This window comes from Pseudopipra pipra, chromosome 26, assembly GCF_036250125.1.
Source record: "Pseudopipra pipra isolate bDixPip1 chromosome 26, bDixPip1.hap1, whole genome shotgun sequence".
In the NCBI taxonomy this organism is placed as follows: domain Eukaryota; kingdom Metazoa; phylum Chordata; class Aves; order Passeriformes; family Pipridae; genus Pseudopipra; species Pseudopipra pipra.
In genome coordinates, this window is record NC_087574.1 from 4,010,665 (window position 1) to 4,025,719 (window position 15,055).

The window sequence follows — 15,055 nt, forward strand, 5'->3', positions numbered from 1 at the left end:
CCGGCTCCGGTGAGTCTACGCCCTGCCCGGGGCCGCCCCGGGTCTCCCCCACGTCCGGTCCACCCGGACATCCTGGACTACAACTCCCAGCAACCCTCGCGGACGCGCAATGACGTCACGCCCTGCACGTGAGGGCGGTGCGCTCTAGAGGAGGAGGGGTCCCCGCGGGGCGGGGCCAGAATGATTGGCAGTTCCCGCCACCTGTAGATGCAGGGAGGGGGCGGAAGGGGTGGGCGGATCCGGAAGCGGAACGGGTAAAGGCGGAAGTGAGGGCCGGGGCCTGCGAGACGCACCGGCGGCGGCGGGAGCGGCGCTGCGGGCGGTGAGTGGGGCCGGGGGCCGGGGGCCGGGGGCCGGGGGCCGGGGGCCGGGGGCCGGGGGCGCTCCCGCTCGTTCTGCCCTGACGTGGTAGGGCCGGCGCAAAGTCTCTCCCCGGCATCTCGCCTGGCCGGGGGCGGCGGCTGGGCCCCGGCGCTCCGGGGGCCCCGCGGTGGGAGCGGAGCGGGGCCTGGTGTCGCCGCTGTGCCGAGCGGGGCGATGCCGTCGGGCTCCGTGAGCCGGGGCCGGACCGGGCGGGCGCCGCCGGGGCGGGGCGGGGGCTCGGGGCGGCCGCGATTCCCCCCCTCGCCTGGTGCCGCCGAACCGGGCCCTGCGCGCCCTGCGAGGCGGCGGAGCGGCGCTGCCGCGGGGCACCGGTGTGCGGGGGCGGTACCGGGAACGGCACGGCCCGGCGGACGGGCCCCGGCTCGGGGCGAGCTCCCGGCGGCGCTGAAGGGTCTCGGGTCAGGCCCCTCCGCGCCGGCTGTGAGCAGGGAAGGCTCGCGGGGGCAGCGGGAGCTGCACCTGCAGCCCGTACCCTGTGCCTGCTTGGGAGCGGCGTCCCGGCTCCCGTCCCTCACAGCCGGGACTGGGAGTTCAAGGGAATCGGGGAAGGTGGGGTGCCTGCTGGGGCAGGAGTGTCGTGGGGGGATCATGTCTTGTTGTAGCTGTTCAGCCTCTGAGGTGGAAATAGAGACTCCAGGAACTAGTTCTCAGGGTTCCCAGGAACTGCTGGGATAGGGGATGTGACTTGATCTCCTGGAATTGGGCTCCAGTGGAGGCTGTCCTGGTCACTGCTGTGCCGAGCACAGTCCTGTGCCCCCCGAGGGCCCTGGTGGAAGGGAATGTGTGGTGCTGCAGGGCCCTGAGCAAGGCGCACGGGCTGCAAGGACGTTCTGTGGCTTGTCTGAAGAGGAACCCTGGCCAAGGCTATCCCTGGATCACGGAATCACGACGGGAGAGGCTCCAGCACATGAGCTGGGAGCACAGCAGGAGGGCACCTGGGAGTGTGAGCAACAGGTTTGCACTGATAAATCCCAGGAAAGCTGCTCAAACGCTATTCCTGGTGATGCTCAAGGTGCTGACAGCTCCTGGGGCTGGGCAGGAGCCGTGAGTGGGGCTGTGGCCCTCCAGGGAGCCCAGCCCAGCTGCCCCCAGAGCTTTGGGTGCTGCCCTGAGAGCTCTGACCTTGGCTGTTCCCAAGCCTGTAAGGAAGCCGGGGAGGAGAATATGCCCAGGGACTATTTTAAGTCTGGTGTGGAACAAGTTGCAATCTACTATTCTTAGCTTTTTTTGTGTGGAGGGTCAGCACACTTGAGCTGCCCTGTTTACAGCGTGACATCAGTCCTGCACTGCGCTGGGTCAGGCCTCCTGAGCTGGCTCTGAGCTTGGCTGGGGCCAAAAAGACAGACTCAGTCCATGTTGGCTTGACATACCACGCTGTCTGTGTGAGCTTCCTTGGAATATCCTGTTAAAATCCACTACTGCCTTGACTCTAAAAGTCTATTACATTTCCTTTTGGCTCACCAGGATAATAAGGTGAAAGAAATGTGGCTGCATAGGGTGAAGAATTCAGGACAGTGTGTGTAGGCAGCTGTTCTTGATGTGTTCTTGGAGTGAGGAGAGCAGATAAAGCAGGAGTCTGGCTGGACCTGGGAGGTCAAGGACAGCAACACTTGGAGTCATAACTGGGTCTCAGTGCTGAAATTGCCTCAGACTCCTCTTGAGTCACAACAGTGTGCTGGAACTTCAGAGCAAAAGTCTGTTTCTGAAGTGACCTTCCCCTCTAAGATGCTCTGGTTGATTTAGGTGACGTTTGGTTTAAGGTTGTGCCAGGCAGTGTGAGTCCCTCGAGGCTCTGTAAGTAGGTGCTGATGCCCCTTCAGGTGAGAGAACAACCCAGGCAAGCTGAGATGGACTCATGGAGAAGGGTTTGAGTTACTGGAGAGCATGAGGGGAAGACTGGCTTGGCATGGGGATATGAATACAGTAAAATAAAACACTGGTCTAGTTTTGCATGAACAGAGTTGGGTTCGGGTCCATTTGCTTTCCTGTGAAACCAGTGATGGGTTGGGCAGTGCCTGAAAGGAACTGTGTGTGTGCTTGGCCAAACCTAGTAATTGTGATGAGATGTGGGATTATCTCCATCACAGCAAAGCTCTTCTGTACCTGGAGAGGGATCACCTCTGGAGTTGCTCTAGGCCCTGCCAGTCACCAGCTCTGGGTCCAAACTCCCTCAGCTGCTGCCTCGTTAGTGGATGGTGGTCGTGGCATCTCCCTGAACAGGGAGGGGGAAGGAATGCCAAGTGCTTTCAGACACAGGAAATGAAATGGGAACACTTCTAATGAAGTGGGTGTAGCCCAAAGTATTCCTGTCAGCAGACTTAAAAGAGGGTAGAATGTAGAAATGTTGGAGTCAGCTGTTTTCTTCCCTTGGGGTATGAAGTTTGCAGCCTCTTATGCAAGTCCTGAGAAGTCGTCAGAGTAACACTGAAAACACTCCAGACTCCGGCCAGGAACAGGGAGCCTTCCTGGCTGTGACAGTACTGGGGAGGGATAAAGCTTCATCTGAGTCCCAGAGGGAACACTGTCCTCCCCTGGAGCACAGGAATGAGCTGCCGGAGCAGTTCTACATAAACAGATAAGAAAACACTGGTTTTCATGTTTGCTTTGGTTTGGTAGAGCTCCAAATAAGGAGCTGCTTGAGGCAGGAGATCTTTGTGCCGTCTGGGAGAGATATTGTGAAGGTCACGGATTCTTTGCAGTGCAGGTGGCTGTTTGTTGCCTTGCATTGCTGATGTTGCCTTCTTGCTCACAGAATGGTGAGTGCTGTCCGAGGCACGTGTTGCTGGATGTCTGGTCAAAGTGAAGCTGTGTCTGTTGAGGGCATCTGAGGAGGGGACAGTGTCAGGAGCAGGAGTTAAAGAACCTTGGCTGTGGAATTAAAACCTTGATGCTTTTGTTCCATTTGAGTATGTCCAGGCTGCACCCATGAGTTGCTCCTCCAGCCTTGCTGTGCCCTGTGTTCTCTGGAACTGGACCAGCTTCTTGCAGTGCCAAGGATAACTGAAAGTGGGTGAGGGCTCCAAGAGGGAGCTGCTGTGGGACAGGGAGCGTGGAGGCTTTGCTCCCTACAGCAAGAGAGCAGCTAATGTGAGGTGAAAGTGATGCACGGAAGGAAGATGGTGCCTCTTCTACAGAAGTCTGTGCTGAAGGGATGGTAACAGCAGGGTGGTGGCCTTGAAATCTCTGAGGATAAAGTTGTTTTGGAAAATCTGCTTTGAAAAACAGCCGGCTGCAGGGGCTGCTCTGCAGGCCAGGGCTGTGCAGATGTCAGGAAACAGATGTGTGTATCAACAGCATGAGAAGGAGCTGGTGCTGCAGAAACAACTAGACTTGCTCAGGGCTGTAGCTACCAACAATGAGTAATTTAACTTTGGAATGGAAATCCCGTTTACCTGTAAACTAAGATGAGCGTGTCCATGTCTTCAGGAGTCTAGCATGTGGGACTGCACAGAGAAGTTGTTACGCTGTCCTAAGTTAGTCACAACTGTAGAAGTGCTGCTGAAACTGCTGTCTGAGCTGATTTGGGTCTGTGAGTCTGCACTTTGGGGCTGTAGTGCAGCTGCAGTGACCAGTGTCCCAGCTAGAGCAGTTACTGAACTCCAGGCTATGGCCTCGCTGATCAGAACACTGAGGGTTTGTTCTTTAGGGAGGGAATTGTGTGTTGTCTGTAGAAAGGTGAAGTATTAAAATTGATCAGACTTTATGGGACTGAGATCTGTAGGTAAGGTATGTTTCCCGGTTCATCTCTTCTGTAGCAGCTGAGTCTGTTCCTCCTTCCTTCGCAGCCTGGACTCTCCTGCACTCAGGCTCTGGAAATCTGTTCTTATTAATCATATTGATGAGTTGGAATATCAGGCTGACACTACATGCTGTGCTAACCTGGACTAATGGGGTCCATGTGTGGTTCTGGTGGGACTCACTGGTTGCCGGTCCTGCTCACAGAAGTTGCTCCTGACTCCACATCCTGCAGCCTGGGAGTGGGGCAGTGCAGCTCAGTTGCCTGTGCAGTGAGAGGTGAAGCAAAACCACTGGGTAACTTCAGGGCTTCCTTTGCCAAGGAATTCATGTAACGCTGTCAGCTATTTAACAAGATAAATACTTCACTGGGGCTTTTGTCTTGAGTATTTTGGTTCTAAGCCAACAAATCCATAGAGAAGCAGCTCCTTGCATAGCTGAGAGCAGCAGCAGTCCTTTGGGTAACTAGATTCTTCAGGATTTGGTTTCTAAATATCCTCAGCTTTCAGTCCTTGCTACTAGGTGAACACAGGGCAAAAATATTAGATTCTTTAACTTCTGACACCTTAAATGAGCAGCTTCCCTGTGGTGGGGTTTCCTGCAGGGGTTAATGTGGGGATCTGACAGTAATTCCCCTGTGGAGATTGGGATTCCCATCCTTGACTGGTTTGTTTGAAATGAGCTCTGGTGCTATCCCCCAGCATCCTGACAGCTCTGGGGAACTGCCTTGTGCTTGGACAGGCTGGGAATGCAGCAGTCCTGGCATATGCTTTCTCTTTTAGGGCACTCAGATTCTTGACTTTAATACTCCTATCTGTGTACAGGCCTCTCCAGCAAATCCTGGCAGGCAGGTGAGGTGTGAGAGGAGCACAAACTGCAGAGGGGATAGACCTGGAGCTCTCACTTGTGGGACAGCATCAGGCATTGAAACTTGTCTTTGATCTCGAAGCAAACGAGACTGTTTTAAGAGCTTACAATAAAAAGTTGGTGCTTTTGCTTTTGTGGGATGTAGAGCTCCTGCACACGCTTCAGTGAGCAGGAGGTGGGTAGGGCAGGTAAGCAAACCAGCACAAGCCTTTTTGTGGGTCTTGTGACCTCTCAAGTGCTGGGTTTCGCTAGTTACGAGAAACTAGTAGGAAAAGTAATGCCTGTTAATCTTGATGACATGAGTACCCCACCATGCCCTTCCTTCTCATGGTCTCAACTGCTTGAATTAGCACTGCAAGCTGGGACTTCAGCTGCTTTCCCTCATCTGCTCAGTATCACTGTGGTTATTTTGGTCTGCCTGACCCATGGCTCGAGTGTCAGGGTTCCTGTGGGGAGCAGGAAGGGGTGCATGCCCAATTCTCTGCTGGAAGAGGGGGAATGAACTGCCCTTCCCAGCATCAGAAATGGCTTCGTACAGCAGGAAGCCCTCCCTGTTTCTCAAGCCAATGTCCACTGGTGGGTGTGGGCTGACCTAGCCCAGGTCCAGGCTGTGTAATTCAGCTGTTCCCTCTGCAGAGCCAAGTTCTGTCTGACAGGAATCCTCGAAGACATTGGCAGAAAGTGCCAAAGTGGCCGTCCTGCCATGGAGCATGCTTGCTGTCTGAGGCTTTGGTGGGCACTTCCTTCAGTTATTTGGTTCTTTCTGTGACCAGCTCATCTCATTCTGTTGGAGTTCATGTAGCACAAACAGACAGCAAAATGCATCGAGATCTGTGAAATATAGGTCAGGCTAAGACTTGAGGATGTCAACAGGCTCATTTCCTTGTTTTGCTCTGGGAATCACCCGTATCAGATTTCAGGAGGCCATAACTCAGAGACATGATTCACACAGCATTGAGTGTGCAGAACGTTGGTCTGAAGCAGCGGCAGAGCTGATGGACTGCCTGGGAACAAATACAAGGTTAAACAAGGCAAAGCTGTTCCCTTGCAAGCTCTGGTTAGAGGGGAAGCTCTAAAAGGTGGAAGCTTCTTCAGGCCCTATAGATGCAGAGCTGCTGCTGAGCTTCTCAGACCTCATGGTGACTGAGCTGCTTCTGGCCAGAGCTGCAAATGCTGTTCCCTCAGTGCCCAGCAAAGCCAGTTGCTGATTTGCTTCCTATCAAGCTTTCTCATCCTGTCAAACAGTGTTTGTCCTTCCTTGGAAGAGGGAGGGGGGTCCTGACAGTGCAATTTTTTTGCTGATCCAAGACTGGACAGGCCACTCAGAGCAACAGCTTCACAGCTCTGGCTCCTGAAACATCTCATGGCACTCGGAAGTTACTCCTTGGGGTTTCTGTCCTACCTGCCAACTCCAGTGACCGGTACCAGCTTAACAGCAGGTGTCTGACTGCCTCCTGGTCAGAGCAGTTTGAGGTGGAATGTCTTTAGGTCAGAGCACGCTCAAGTGCTTTGTGTTTCAAAAGCTGCTGAGGTTCTCCAGCTGCTGGCGCTCATGGACTGTCCCTCCAGAGGAGCTCTGAAATGGCTGGAGGTTCCCTATCAAACTGTGGGATTGTTTAAACTCGAGGCATGGTTAAAGTAGCCTCAAGCAATCACAGCTGGACAGGTATTGCCCTGGAAAGCAGCTGTTTGAAACTCTCCTCTGTGCTGAGCAGGCCTGAGTGTCCTGTTCAGAGGACACTCTGCTCCAGTTCAACCTGCTTTAAACTTCTTATTCATGGAAATCTGATATTTGCTGGGTAAATGCAGGATGTGCCCAGAGTTTCTTCATGGATACTCCCAGAATAAGGAGAAATTTGCTTTTGGGGCATTTTCTTGCAGTTGTCTCTCAGCAAGCAGCCTGGGTTAGGAGAGTAGAGTGGAAAGTGGTGATCCAGAGCGGATGTGATCAGCTGTGTAGCATTTATCATCCACGGGAAGTGGGAGTCGTGATGGGTACAGGAAGTACGCCTAAATCCGTAACTGTGCACTTGGAAAGCATTCCTGTTCTCTGCAGGCAGCAGAGCTCAGTGCTTAGGGAGGCCCTGGGACTCACTCATGGGTGCAAACCAGCTTGTCCTGCTGTTCCTGCCATGGCTCTGTGCCTCTGCACCACTCCAGAGGTTGGAGCTGGGGAGTGGATGGCAGTGCCAATCCCAGGGGATGCTGCCTGTTTGTGCTGGATTTGAACAGTTCTTGTGAAGAATGTGGCCAGTAGCCTGACGACCTGGAATGCTGTGGGATGAGGGCGTTGAGGCAGTGGGATGGGTGTGGGAAGCATTAGGTGCTGCTTCTGTGTTTGGATCAGGTTGGGTGGTGATTCCTGGTGTGGGGAGGGGCTGCTGACAGCCTCTGAGGGGACAGTCCCTGCTGCCAGGTGCCCTCCCTCCCTGTGCAGACCCACCTGCCTGGCTCCAGGGCTGTCCTCAGGCCTGCTGGGAGGTGCAGAATGTTGTGGTGCAAGTGCTGTGGGCCAAACAGATGACTCTAGAAACTCCCTTTGTCCAAATGCCTCGTGACCTGCAGAACTGCCTCCTGCCAGTGTGACACTGGGATGGTTCTGTATGGCATTGATAGTCTGAAGTTGCTTCCTTGTGAACTCAAGAGGGGAGGAAGGAACTAAAGGTCAACCTCAGTTACCTCCATGAGCTGAGTAATTGTTGTTTGAATAGACGAAGCTCTAATAACACCCATTGTGTGCTGGCTGCTCCTTACCCAGCAAGGTGTGTGTAACATCCACATGTGGTGGAAGTGCTGGAGGGCCCAGTGGTGGGGAGGAGAGCCTGTGTTACCTCTCTGGGGATGCTCAGTAGGCTGAGATCCTGCTGCAGGAGCTGCTGCCTGGCAGGAACTGCCCTGTGGTGCTTGCAGCTGATAACTTTCCATCACGGGAAGGAGCCACCACTGGCTTGTGCTGATGATGGCTGCAGATCAAACCACCCTCTAGAACTGGTACAGCTGGTCCCTGAGCGTGTCACTAACTCTGACCTCCTCTTCCAGTTGCAACCTGCCTCCAGGTGGATCCCAGTGCAGAACCTGCAGCATCCTTAACTCTCAGCACTCCTGCACTTAAGCCACAATGGCAGGTCGAGGTGGGGCTGCCCGACCGAATGGACCAGCTGCTGGGAACAAAATCTGCCAGTTTAAACTTGTTCTCTTGGGCGAGTCGGCGGTGGGGAAGTCCAGCCTGGTCCTGCGCTTCGTGAAGGGGCAGTTCCACGAGTACCAGGAGAGCACGATCGGAGGTGAGTGCCAGCTCCACATGCCTGTGGCTGGGAGGTGCTGACCTTGCTGGGGCAGGCCGGGGTGTCAGAAGCAAGAGTGACTATTTCAGTCTGGTCTGGGATTTTTGCTATAAATAGAACCAAACAGTTAATGCTTTAACTCTTGGTTTGCAGTTTGTTGGTATGAGGTTCAGCACAGCAGAGAATAATGCTATGGCAACCTTGCACTCTGCCTCTGAGGCTTTGCTTCCAGTGCCTCAATTCCTGCTTCTAATTAGAACCGAGGCCTTCAGTTTGGTTTATAGCCCTTAATTATCTTTTCAGACCGTGACCTGGGATTTCGGGGCTCTTCGTAGCATGATACTGTTAACTACTTCCACAGTGCTTTCAGGTCTAGTAGTTCTTTAGCTTGAAATCATTAGCACAGTGTCACCAATCAAAGGCTGGTTGGTGCCTGGGTCTGTGAGCAGCGATACTGGGACGGGTGTCCTGAGGAAAGGCTTGAGTTTTCCCTCTATGACCCATGCAGGGAGTAAGCACAGCTCTAAGTGTGGCTTATGGGTAAGCAGGGCTTAATGCTCCACTGTGGAGGGTTGTGTGGATGCTGCTGCTCTGCCTCAGTCTGTATCCGAGGCCGGTGCATTTGCCCTGGGTGTAACGCGTGGTGTTAGACTTGCTGGAACAAGAAAACAACCAGTTGCTAAACTGGGGGAGTGTGGTGTAACTGGGCTGAGTTTGGTGCTGTCACTGGTGCTCCCCAGCTCTGATCGTGGTGATGCCACAGCCGGGCTGTGTGATCCCTGTGAGGGGCTGCTGGGAGGGTCTGGCCCTGCGGCTGCTCCGGGGGCTGGCTGCTGTCTGGGCTCTCCGGGCCACCTTCCTGTCACTGTGTGGGGGCCCTTGGGTTCCTGTGAGCAGGAAGTGTCACACAGCAGAGCTACAGCTGCCACAGCAAGTGGCACTGGCCTCTCCAGGGCTCTGCTCGCTCCCACGCAGCAGCAGAGCTGCTCTGAGCTCCCGGTGCTGGCTCTGGGGCCTGTCCTGCTGGAGCTGAGGCAAAAGCCCCCACCTTCTCTTGCAGCTGCCTTCCTAACACAGACAGTGTGTCTGGATGACACAACGGTGAAGTTTGAGATCTGGGACACGGCAGGGCAGGAGCGGTACCACAGCCTGGCCCCCATGTACTACCGGGGGGCCCAGGCAGCCATCGTGGTCTACGACATCACAAACACAGTGAGTGTGGGCAGGGCTGGGGGCCTGGGCTGGGGGGAGACTCCTGGAGCTCTGGGAGTGTTTGAGCCAGAGCCCTGCAGGTTCCTGCCTGCAGGTGCTGAGTTCTTGAAAACTGCTCATGGCCTCTTCCTCAGCTCTGGCCAAGGCTGTGTGAGCTGATAAAGGATCCTGCTGCCAAGTGCTGCAGAGGCAGAACACTTCTCACAGGAAAGCCTTGTTCTAATCATATCTGCCCTGTGGATTCCTACATGGCTGCCCTTCCTGACTGCTGCCTCCTGTTTGCTTCCAGGACACATTTGTACGAGCCAAGAATTGGGTGAAAGAGTTGCAGAGGCAGGCTAGCCCCAATATTGTAATTGCACTAGCAGGAAACAAGGCAGACCTTGCTACCAAGAGAGCTGTGGACTTCCAGGTGAGTGGGAATCCAGAGCACTTGTTACCTGAGTAAGTCACAAAAGCAGCTTTTTGCTTAAGTAGGGGAGATGTTGGCTCTCTGTGAAATGCTTTGAGGGAGAGTGGAGGTGAAGATTTGTGCTCAGGACCCCAGGATGCCCCTGAATGGGGGCTGTGCCCTGCCCTTCCCACACTTCTGTCACAGCACGTGTGGCTCTGGCTGGTGACAGTTCTGGTGGATGTGGAGGAGGAGGCAGCCCACAGAGCACAAGCTCCTGTCCTTGGTGTCCTTTGCTGCCTTACTCGTCTGGGGCTGTCTGCAGGGTGTGAAACATCGTCATCTGGGTACAAGACACATCAGGAATCATTCCCAGCTTGTTCTCTGCTCTTCACAGCTCTTACCTCGTCTAAGCCATGTGTTCAGGAGAGGTTCTTCCTGGCCCTCTTACAGGATTGCTTGTGCCCTTGCAGTGGGTGACATCCTCCCAGCTGAGCGAACACCAGGCACTGTGTCTGCATGTGGCTCAGTCAGGCTGTGCCCCAGCTTGGCTGTGCAGGGCTGCCAGCAGAGTCTGCCCCTGAGCTGTCCTGGCCAGACAGGGACTGGGGTGGCAGTCTCTGGCCCGGGGTGGGACAGTGTTAATCTGGCTGTTAGTTTGCTGACAACCGAAGTGCATGAACCCTGCTTGGGTTTCCTGGCAGGGTGCCTTTAGCACTCTGATGTGATTGTTTGTAGGATGCACAGACGTATGCAGATGACAACAGCTTGCTGTTCATGGAGACGTCGGCAAAGACAGCGATGAATGTGAATGAAATCTTCATGGCAATAGGTAACGGCCTGTGTGCAGGGCTGGGGTAGCTCTGAGTGCCAGCAGTGCAGCTCAGGGGGGGGTCCTGTGTCACCCAGGGGCTGGTGCCTCTTACTGGGGAAGATGTCCAGTTTGCCACACTGGTGTCACTCTCTGAGCGTGTGGAATCTTTGCCTTGCAAAACTGGGTTCCTCTCTCTGGTCTGGGCTGGTGAGAGAGGAGGGAGCAGAGCTGATGCCAGCCAGAATCAGGAGTGGGCTGGTTTGCCGTGCAGTGCTGCTGGCAGTGTCGTGTCCCAGACTCCTTTGGAGGTGGGAACTTGGGATGGAACAGGCAGAGCCCAGCCTGAGAGGTGCAGTGGGAGGCGGTTGGCCTCTGTAGAGAACCCTACTAATGTCCTGCTTCCTTCTAGCCAAGAAACTGCCAAAAAATGAACCCCAGAATGCTCCTGGTGGCCCAGGCAGGAATCGGGTGGTGGACCTTCAGGAGAGCAGCCAGCCGAGCAGGAGCCAGTGCTGCAGCAACTGAGCAGCTGCTCCGGCCCGCGAGCCCTCAGAGGACGTGACTGGAACCCACGCTAACGATCGCACTTACCGTAGGGCGGCCGCTGCCGGCGCCGCTGTGATTCTCCATCCCTTTCTGATCATAGGCTGGAGGGAGTTCTTCCACCTGCACCTTTCTGTACAAATACTAATTCAATTCTAAGTCTTAAGTCACTTTTTTAATATATGAACTTCTGCTCTTCCCTCTTCCTGGTGGTGGTGGATGCAGGACCCGGTGTCTGCCCAGCCAGCGCGGCCGTCCCGCGGGTGAGGCCAGCAGCACCCAGGTCCCACAGCACTGTAGTTCACTATGGGAAACAAAGGGATATTGGGACACGTGTTTAAAGTTCCCTGTCTGTAAGAGCTGAGGCTGATCCCGTACGATGTGCCCAGAACAACCACTAAACTGTAGCATTAGAGACAAACTCCGGCTCTTGGGCCACTTATTGACCAAATCAGTGATGAGTATTCGGGGTGGGGCAGAGGGAAGCAAAACTGGTTTCTTCTGTATTTTGTATTGTATGTTTCTCCATGTAACCAATCAGTATCTTGTCAATATAGTACATCCAACGAGCTGCCTGTTGTCTTTCTTTGTGTTGGACTCCAGCATGCCAACTCTTCTTTTCTCTCTGTTCTGTCGTAATGCACTAATCCTGTTGCAATTTTTGCAAAAGATCTTGTATAGAAAATTGTCCTTTTCTTGATGGTTGTGATGCCACTAATGTTGTTAACCCTGCTCTGGTGGGAATACACAAGGTTTACTGATGTACAGAGGTGGGGTGGGGGAAACCTCGGGTAACCTGTCAGTGGGAACGACGTGTATTGCAAAAGCCTGTAATTCCACAAAGAATGAAGGGAGGTATTAAATGGCTTCTGTTGCCAGACTCTAACTGATGTTGGCTGCTGCCTAGTGCCTAATGCAGTGTCTTATGCATCCTGGTATTTAAGAGGAACTGTCAACTTAGTCTTCACCACAAACTTCAGTTTTGTGTGATTAAAACAAAATTTTTATAAACCTACCATAACAACAATGTTCATGTTTCTTAATGCAGCAGGGACTGGACCTGAGCACAACAGTTCTGCTGGAGGCTGAGGTGTGCTGGGCTGCTCCTGGTATGTCCCACATCTTGATAGGGAAATGGGGACTTTCCTTCCTGGGGAGGGAGAAATGGAGCTCCTGAGCTGGGGCTGTGCTGCTGCTCCTGCTCACAGTGATGCTGCTGGTGTTCACTCAGCCTCAGTGTGCTCAAGGAAGCTTAAGGCAAATAGTGGGAATTATTCCTTGCCTGATACTTCTGGGGAAACTCTGCAGTGCAAGTTGGGAAGAGGTAGGGGGAGCAGTGTGTGGAGAAGCTCAGCTCCATGGTGGGACAGGCTTGGGAATGCTGCTCCAGAATTAATGAACACAATGCCTCTGTCCCTGGAGTGTTATGGCCTTGGAAGATGCTGCTCTGCTGTTGCTGCTGCATGGACTGTGAGACCCTGACACCCACTGACCTGGAGTCTATATGGAAGATGGAGCAGCCCCCTGCAGCTCCACTCCTACCACGTGTGCTGCACCTGTTCCTGCTGGGAGAGGCTGAGGATGGAGATGTGCTGCACCTGGAACCTGCTGCCCCTCCCTTTCTCAGCTGTGGGGTTGCTGCTGCTCAGCTGCAGGAGAGCTGTGAATAGAGTTGTGTGAACAGCCCTGGCTCATGTGGGCTTCATCCTCTATCCAAGGTCTCGATGCCTCTTCCTCATGCTGCATTTCTTTAAAATCCTGGAAGCAGGAAGGGTCTGGAATGACTTGGTGACTGAGGGACTCATGCTGGAGTCTGGCTGCCTGCAGGATGGGGGCTCTGGTGTCCCCCCCAGTGGGGTTCACTCACCTGGTGCTGCTTGTGCCTGGGCTGCTCAGCTGCTGGAGGAGCTCACAAACTCTGGGGGATCCCTGAGCTCTTGGTGCTTACAGATTGAGGGGGGACTAGTGCTACTGGTTTCCCCAGGCAGCCACAGTTGGACCTGTAGGAGAATGGCTTTCCTGATCCCACTTGGGACAATCCTACAGACACTGCAGTGCTGTTGCCATCTGCTGGCTCCTCTTCCTGGCTCCTTCCAGGACTTGGGGTCTAGTCTCTGTGAAGATGCTGGCAGTGCCCTAAGGAGGGTCTCACTGCTGCAGGAGCAGGGGCTCAGTATTGGGGCTGGGGACCCACTGCTGTTCCTGGTGTATCTCTGGAATGGGCTGTCTGTTGTGGGAGCAGCTTTAGCATAAACAGGTGTGCCTGCCCCACATACCTGCTGCCTGCCCGGGCCTGAGCGCAGGCGTTTGTGGTGCTTACGCACCGTGCCTGGGGTTGGGCTTTTCCCTCCCTGCTGCTCAGAGCTCAGGGGGGCTCCAGCAGCCCCTCACCAAGCTGTGGGGGGAAAGTGTGGGTACAATAGCTGTGCCCACACCCAGCTGGGCCATCCAGGGTGTTTCTCTCACCATTCTGTGGCACTGGCCAGGGCTGTGGAGCTGGAGTGGATGCTGACAGCAGTGTAAGGAAGGGGTGAGTGTGGTACAGGTGAGTGGGGCTGCCTCTGTGCCTGGGACCTTCCTGCCTACCCCTCTCCCCAAGCAGCACAGAGCTCCCAGATCCCTTCCCTCCCTCTGGGGCTGCTGTCGACCCCGTTTTGTGCTGCCCTGAGAAGCGAGATGTTTTTCCCTCTCTGTGCATCCAGCTCCAGAGGCAAGAGCAGGGCGCAGCCTCCCCGTCAATCAACACCCAGAAAGCACATGAAGGTTCTATGCAAAAGTATTTTTATTGGATACAAAAACATTCCAGTATAGTGAAAAAAATGACATCATTGCTGATGGAGCTTGTCTGGGCTTAAACCCAAGACTTGCTCCTGTCTGCTCCGGTCCTGCCGTGGCCATGGGGTCCCATCCAGTTACACCTGGGCTTTGTTGGCAGCTTCGTCCTCAGAGGCTGGTCCAGGCTGTGGGGCTGCAGGGCTGACCTGGATGGGCACATTCCTCTCCGGAGCAGCCGGCAGGGCCAGCTTGGGGGCCTCGATGCGGAGCTGCCCGTCCTTCGACAGGGAGCAGGTCAGCGCCTCGGCGTCCACCTCCTCGGGCACGTCCCACTCCCGCTTCAGCACCTCGTACTTGTAGGAGAAGGAGCCCTTCTCGTCGACGTTCTGTGTCTCCTTCTGCCCCACCAGCACCACCTTCCTGCCCACCACCTTCACCGACAGCTGCTCGGGAGCGAAGTTCTTCACGTCCTGGCAGACGGAGAAGCCGTCCCCGGAGCCCTGGGCCAGGGTCGTGCTGGTGCTCGGGGCACGCTCCGCTGCGATGGCTCCGTGGTTGCTCAGAAGCTGCTCGAAGCTGCTCATGAACTCCCGAGCTTTCTCCATCTCCTGCTGCAGCTCAGTGAAGATGGTCTCTGCGTGTGGCCAGAGGGTCCTCACCGTGCCCAGACGGCTGGCCAGGGAGCTGGAGGCGAATGGTGCGAGGTGCATCCGGCAAAGCATCTCTGCTGCTGCTGTTGTTGCTGCTGTTGTTGCTGTTGCTGCTGCTTCTTTTCCCCTCTCCAGTGGGCTGGAAGCGTTCTGCCCCGCTGCTGCCGGCGGAGCCTTTTATTCCCGTTCACTGGAGGCGTGGCCTCGTCCCGAAAATTACGTCACCTTCGGGAGAAGAGCTCAGCTCTTTCCAGCCCGTTCCAGCTCATTCTTGTTACTCACCCGTGAGGAGAGGCGCTGCTGACGTCGTGCCCGGCATACCTTCGCCCTGACTCTTGCACCTCTGCTCTCCTGGCTTATAATTAGCAGCATCACCTCAGCCTCTGTGTGGGATGCCTGA

General features: G+C 55.0%; 2 protein-coding genes across 2 annotated transcripts; one reads left to right on the forward strand and one right to left on the reverse strand.

Moving 5' to 3' along the window:
• The first annotated feature begins 185 nt into the window (after positions 1 to 185).
• On the forward strand, positions 186 to 12,116 carry RAB5C (RAB5C, member RAS oncogene family). The gene is made up of 6 exons (XM_064636636.1): positions 186 to 322; positions 8,026 to 8,270; positions 9,331 to 9,482; positions 9,772 to 9,894; positions 10,612 to 10,705; positions 11,097 to 12,116. The coding sequence occupies exons 2-6, from the start codon at positions 8,105 to 8,107 to the stop codon at positions 11,210 to 11,212; spliced, it is 651 nt and encodes a 216-aa protein (XP_064492706.1). The 5' UTR covers positions 186 to 322; positions 8,026 to 8,104; the 3' UTR covers positions 11,213 to 12,116.
• Positions 12,117 to 13,994: 1,878 nt separating this feature from the next.
• On the reverse strand, positions 13,995 to 14,816 carry LOC135403029 (heat shock protein 30C-like). The gene has a single exon (XM_064636638.1). The coding sequence runs from the start codon at positions 14,725 to 14,727 to the stop codon at positions 14,143 to 14,145; it is 585 nt and encodes a 194-aa protein (XP_064492708.1). The 5' UTR covers positions 14,728 to 14,816; the 3' UTR covers positions 13,995 to 14,142.
• Positions 14,817 to 15,055: the final 239 nt, after the last annotated feature.

What these genes read in the sequence shown, in the direction of transcription:
- RAB5C (XM_064636636.1), top strand. Translation starts at nt 8,105, where the DNA reads ATGGCAGGTCGAGGTGGGGCTGCCCGACCGAATGGACCAGCTGCTGGG. An exon ending in TCTACGACATCACAAACACA is followed by an intron (nt 9,483 to 9,771) that starts GTGAGTGTGGGC and finishes GTTTGCTTCCAG; the next exon opens with GACACATTTGTACGAGCCAA. An exon ending in AGAGAGCTGTGGACTTCCAG is followed by an intron (nt 9,895 to 10,611) that starts GTGAGTGGGAAT and finishes GATTGTTTGTAG; the next exon opens with GATGCACAGACGTATGCAGA.
- LOC135403029 (XM_064636638.1), bottom strand. Translation starts at nt 14,727, where the DNA reads ATGCTTTGCCGGATGCACCTCGCACCATTCGCCTCCAGCTCCCTGGCC.